The following is a 6,000-nucleotide window of genomic DNA, read 5'->3' as shown; positions in this document are numbered from 1 at the left end:
CAGCCACCCCAGGAGCCTGGGATGTGGCTGGGGGCCGTAGGGCTGGCAACGGGGCCGGGGGTAAGTTCTTGGGTAGGGGGAAAGCCCCTGTGCCCGAGCAGCGGGGCGGACCCGGCGCCCCCTCGCAGCCGAGGGCCGCTGCCTCACAGCCGATCGCTGCCGAAGTTTCTCCGGGCCAAGCCGAAAGCGCCCGAAGCTGCGGCCTCGCCGCTGCCGAGAGGCTCCGAAGAGTCCCGAGCGCCTCCCGCCTGGGCGGGAATCCCTCCTCCGAGCCTGTCCGAAGCTTCCCGAACTCCCTCACGCTCTCGGTCTCCGGAAAGAGCCGAAGTTTCCCGAGCGCGGGGGTCACGGGAGGTGCCGGGCTGAGCGGGGAGGGAGGGGGGAACACGGGGAGGAGGACGCGTGCGCCCGCGAAGGTCTCCGGAAGGAGCCGAGGTTTCCCGAACGCCGCTCGCCAGCGAGCGGCTCCGGAAAGAGCCGAAGGTTGCCGAGCGCCGGTGGGCCGAGCGGCTCCGGAGCGGCCCGAAGGCGCCCGAGCGTCCGTCCTGCCGGACTGCTGGAGGCGGCCGCAGCGCCATGTTTGATGCTCCGCTACTTCAGTGAGGAAAATCCGCCGGCATCGCCCGAGAGCCGCCACCGCGAAGGGCTCCGCTGCCCCCGGGGAGGGGGACCGAGACCCCCCGCCGCCGGCGGCTCATGAGCAGCGCGGCCTGAGCCGCCTCCCCCCCTCCCCTCCCCGCCGGCCCCTCTCCCGTCCCCTCCCCGCGCCGAGCCCTCCGGGAGGCGCGTTGTCACGGAGACCGGCGCCGGTGCCGGCCCGCCGCGCTGCCCCGGCCGCCGCACCGGCCCCCGGCCCGCTCCCCGGCTCCCCCCCGGCCCCGGCCCCGCTCCCCGCCGGGGGGTGGTGGCTCCGCTTGGCGATGAGTTTACCGCAGAAGGCGGCTTTGAAACCCGGCGCGGCGGCGGCGGCGGGGACCGGCCCCGGGAGCGGGGCGGCGGCGGCGGCGGCAGCGGCGGCGGGGCCGCCTCCCCCCCCGGCTCCCCCTCACCCGGCGGCGGCTCCGGCGCCTCACCCCAACATCAGGGCCTTGCCGCCCCAACCGCCCCAGCAGTATCCTTTGCCCCGGGGGGTTGGGGGAGGGGGGGCGACACCCCCTTCCCCACAGCGAGCGGGGCCCGGGGAGGGGGGGTGGGGGGTGGGGTGAGGGGCCGTGGGGGCCCCTTCAGTCCCGGGGGGGTGGGGAGGGGGCGCCCCGCGGGGGTGTGGCGGTTGGGAGCTCCTCGCTCCTTTTTGTGGGTGTGTGTTTGTGTGTGTGTGTGTGCCCCCCCCTCCCCCCGTGCAAAGGGGGGCTGCACCTGCTGGGGTGGTGCGAGGAAAGGGGGTGCCTCACCCCCCACCCCCCGCTCATGGGCTCGTTTGGGGGTTTGCCTCTTTCCTCCTGGGAAGGCAGAGGGTACCCCAGCCCCCTTCCCCCCCGAGCAGCGGTGACCCCCAAGGGTAAACTTTTAATTAGAAATTGCTCCTCAGTTTTGCCTCTGGTCCTGCCCAGGTAAGTGCTTTGGTTTTGTTGTTTTTCCAGGCCAATTTAAACCCAGGTTTTTCCAGCCGGGGCCGATTTTCATGTGATTTATTTATTTTATTTTATTTATTTAATTTTTTTTCCCCTTACTTGACTGGTGGAAATAAATCTCAGGTGGAATGTCGCGCCGAGCAGCTTTCTCTGTGAGGCCACGCGTGTTGGGGAGAAGAAGGCTCCCACTCAAAAAATCCCACCGCCAAAACGGCCACTGTTACAAAGAGAGGCCGGCGGTTGCTGCAAATGTTTTTTAAAGGTCTTCGGTTCTCTGCTGCGACTAGGCCCCAAGTCAGGAGGTAAATACTGCAGGGATCAGCAGGAAAGTGGGGTGGACAGCCTGCCTGCCTGGATGAGGTTTAGTTTCCAGTGTCGGACAGCATCCCCTGGCAGAGTGGCTTTTCTTCCCCCCCCCCCCCCCCCGAAGTTTTGGGGCCCGGAGGGGAGCATGAAGTGAAAAACGTACTTGGTGAAATATTGCCTTGCTGTGTTATCCGGGAATGGTGTGGCTTGCTGTATAGGGGACGGTCAGGAGTGTGTTTTGCTATTTATCGGTGGCAGTGACTTAGGTGTTAACGTGAAAGTGCAGGGTGTTTTTTCTGCTGAGGGCTGTTTCAGCTGTGTGATGATGTCTGTGCTCTTCAAGAAATGTTCCCTGTGTATAAGCATTTTATTGCTCTCACTTTCATTTTTGAGGTGGGAAAACCAAGCCCTTTTATAATCAGTTTAGGTCCATTGTTTTCTTGAGCTTCCGGCAAGAATCATTCTTGCCATGACAACAAATACGTTGCTTAAATCATGAGACTGTTGACGTTACGGATTTGTTTGGGTCAAGTGAAAAACCTCGGAAGATTTCAGAGAGTGCTGCGGAGGGACTTACTCTCCGCTGGGTGTTTTTGGCTAGCTTGTGCTATTCTGTAATTCCAGCATGTGCTTTATTTAGGGAAAAAAATGTGAAGGTGCTGTCATGACAAAGTCAGTGGGGTGGTGGTAAGTAAAACTGTTGCTCAGGGGAAGTTTGCTCAGTTTTGAGTGATGTGCCAAGTGTTACAGTGGGAATGCCGGCCAGCGTGCATGTACGGAGTCTGTGCTCAACTGATCTTTCCAGCGAGGTGCTGGTTTGTCTGGCAAGGGTCTTTTTTAATGGGGAACATGACGCTTGGGTGCCTTGATAGTCGAAAGGCTGAAGTTTGCCTGGATCTGCGATCAGGAGTGTGGTGGCCTTTCCAAAGCATTTTATTTTCAAGTAATCATTAAAAGTACCGTGGAGGGACTTGAATACTTCTCCAACGTTGTTGAAGGTGAGCTTGGTGGTGGTTTGCAAGAGCAGCTGTGCCGCCGTAACTAAGATAGAAGGATGCCATTGCTTTTGGTGAGTGTTGTCATGAAACACCTTGCACGCGCGAGGGATGAAGCTTGGGTTTACCTCTGAGCGCAGCCTAAAAATAAAAAGCCTTGGAAGGAATGGGCAAGACCCTAAAGGAGTTGGAGACGGTGTGGCAGTGTGTCCCATCATGGGGACCCAACTGGATGCCCAGAGCAAGAGCTATAGAGGAACAGAGAAGCATTAGGCAGTTATGACCAGTTGACATTATAAAGGTGGGGACGTTAAAATGATATAGTCTTAATTTTTATTTATAGCCATGCCTGTTTTGAAAACATGGGTGTTTGACCCATACTGCTCCTTAACTTTTAAACTAATAATCTGGCCTTGTAATATATACAAACACTGTGTTCTTGATACCTTTTGGGTGAACTGTATTCAGGTGTCCTGGCTGGTTTTTACCTCCACCGAAACTTGTGTGTGCTTCCAGGTAGTAAACAAAAGCTGTTACCTTTTCTAAGTGCTGCTGCAAAAGTGAGGCTTGGGGAGCAGAGTTCATCTGTGATGTACTGGAGTGCAGAGGGTCATCTGAGTTCAGCCTTATTTTTAGCTCTGTTTGGTTTCTTTTTTTTTTTTTTTTTCTGTTTTGATATGGCTATTGAGACAGTGTTACCCTACAGCAGATAAAGTATAGTTGCAGGTTTCTTCTGGCAACTGGGAGTGAGCAGAGCACTCACGGCAGTGCAAGGGATTATTTGTTGATGTGAAGGATTATTGTACGTTAACAGGTAGATTGGGGCTCTGACTTGGACTTTTTAAACTAAAATAGCTTCTGCACAGTGAACTTTGTCTTTGGAAATAAGTGTGGTTTTAGTACTTAAGACATCATGAAATTAAGCGATTACCTGTATAATCAAAAAAAAAAGAATTGGGTGAGAGAGAACTGTACAGGAAAAAGGACCGCTTACTTCATGTGGATTTGTAGAAAGGCATTAGTGAGGGAAAAAAAAACACACGGGGAAGAAGGGATTTAAAAAAAAAAATATTTCCTGAAGGAAAGCAAAGCTGTAGAGTGATGTACATGAAGAACAGAAATGTTTTGATGGGAGTTTCATTCTGTTACATGCTGAATAGGAAGTTATTGGTGCTGCTCTAAGACAAGACAGAGCTTTCAGAAATTTCCTTAACACAGTAGCTTCAAGAAGTTAAATTTTCTGTGTAATAGTAAGTTGGGATAATTTTGTGGCTCTGGTAGTGGTGAGTATTCAATCAAACCTGATTTCAGGCAGAAATTGTGCTCGAAAGTTGTCAGTGTGGACAAATCCTCCGTTTCAATTCTGACCTGTGTTTGGGGGGGACAGACAAGGGAGGGTGTAACTGTGTCACTGGGAAATGATGTGTAGAGAGATATTATAAGAAATACATTCAGATCTGCCCACCTTTGCTTTGGCTTTCAGGCTGCTTCTCAGGAACAAGTTCCAGATGAAGTCAATTGCTCTGTAGTGAAAATTCTTCCATAAAAAAGTAAAATAATGAAGGTACGCTCCGGGCTGCAAACTTACTGTAGACCTTTGTGCTTTTAGCTTGATGGTACTTCTGATGCATGTTAAACTACACCGTGTTTCTATACCCTCCCTCACGCTCCCACTTAAGAGTAAAGTATTTTTTGTGTGTGTTACATGAAGCTGCTCTTTAAAAAGTCCCCATGCTGTGAATAAATTTTGTGGATCAATATAATTAGGTCACCGGTTTCTTCACTGCCCCAGCCCAGACATGGGCAAACATTGTACTATGAAGGACAAACAGACTGATTTATGTTAAACTTGGGTAACATTGCATGTCTGCTGGCTCTTCAGGGTTAATTTAACACCGTACCTTGGAGCCAGATTAGAGCCATCCTGGGCTCTGGGCTGGTGTCAGTAGGTTTTTGTTTTCTTTTCCAAACTTCCTTGCATTTGGAGGGAGTTCAGCTTCCTGGTTGTTGATGGTCTCTGTGCAGTCACCAGTAAACTTAACCTTAATATATCACCGTGGTTGTTTCAGTGTGGGATTGGGTATCTCTGGGCACAGGTGTTTTTCAGGTTATTGCAGTGGGGCAATCGTGGCAGGTTGAGGGCGGGTCTTAACAGACGGTCATTTAAAATCTTTCTTTTCTTCGTCCACTTTAATTCCGTTTCTGAGAAGCGGAGAGGAAGAGTCAGCATTTGGGGGGATTTCTGTGTGAAGTACATCATTGGTGTGCATGGAAACTTGGGTTTTGCTAATGTTGCCTCAGCAATTGAGTGTCTGCTTTAGTTTTTCCTGAGCTGCTTTAGCTAACTGTGCTGTAGTCCCTTTCAGAAAGCCTAGTCCCTTTCAGAAAGCCATGTGCTGGTTCCTGCTCTGTTGGGTGGCATCTTCTGGATGTAAGCGGCTTCCCAAAAGCCCAGGAGAACAGCAAGAAATGCAGGATCGCTCTCAGGAATGTAAGAGACTGTGTGAAGTTGGAGTGAGGTACTTGCAGCACTTACCCGGTATTTGGATGCGGACTAGGTTGTGCCATTGGGTTAGGCCTGTGTTGGTAATCTTCTAGTTAAATTAAAACTGTTGACAAGGATTTGGGTGCGCGGGGTTTTCTATCCTCTCTCAGTGAGCAAAGGGTTGAACTGGAGGGGAAAGTGCCCAAGAATTTCTCCAAGGAGAGCGTCTTCAGCATGTGCTGAAGGAGCAGGGTCTCTGGGTTGCTGTGATACCCTCTGGGAGTTTGGAGCTAATGCCGTCTTCCCTTGCTGCTTACTTCCATTACGAGTGGCTTTTTTCCAGAGTATGCGATGCAGCGTCTCTCTGTGCTCTCTGGGGTTTATCTGCTGATGACTTTGAAGGTGAAGACCCAGTGATTAGGAAGCTGTTTGGGCATAAAAGTCAGCTTGAAGAGTGTGATCGTGGCTTTTGTGCAAAGCACCATGCCTCCCTGCGTCTTGGGTGGATCAGCTCTGGCTTCTGGGCAGCTTTGACATTGAACTGGAGCTAAAACAAGAGCACGGCTGAAGTCCTCTTCCAGATGCCAGTGGCAGCCACTCTTGAGGAAGGGTGTTTGGAGTGTTACGGTCATGAAAGTGAAGG

General features: G+C 52.4%; 1 protein-coding gene across 19 annotated transcripts in view; it reads left to right on the top strand.

Annotated features, from left to right (window-relative positions):
* Positions 1 to 471: 471 nt before the first annotated feature.
* EIF4G3 (eukaryotic translation initiation factor 4 gamma 3) overlaps positions 472 to 6,000 on the top strand; it is a 150,727-nt gene continuing 145,198 nt past the window's right edge. For 8 of the 19 annotated variants that reach the window (XM_052791148.1, XM_052791147.1, XM_052791146.1 and 5 more), the window contains exon 1: positions 477 to 1,111. In XM_052791148.1, coding sequence (XP_052647108.1) covers positions 921 to 1,111 — 191 coding nt within the window. In that variant the 5' untranslated portion in view covers positions 477 to 920. Of the gene's footprint in view, positions 1,112 to 6,000 lie in introns of all 19 variants that reach the window. The other 11 variants (XM_052791151.1, XM_052791150.1, XM_052791149.1 and 8 more) reach the window with 4 other exon arrangements.

Source organism: Harpia harpyja, chromosome 7 (assembly GCF_026419915.1).
Source record: "Harpia harpyja isolate bHarHar1 chromosome 7, bHarHar1 primary haplotype, whole genome shotgun sequence".
In the NCBI taxonomy this organism is placed as follows: Eukaryota; Metazoa; Chordata; class Aves; order Accipitriformes; family Accipitridae; genus Harpia; species Harpia harpyja.
Note: the sequence above shows the minus strand (reverse complement) of the source record. Positions and strands in the feature narration are given on the sequence as shown.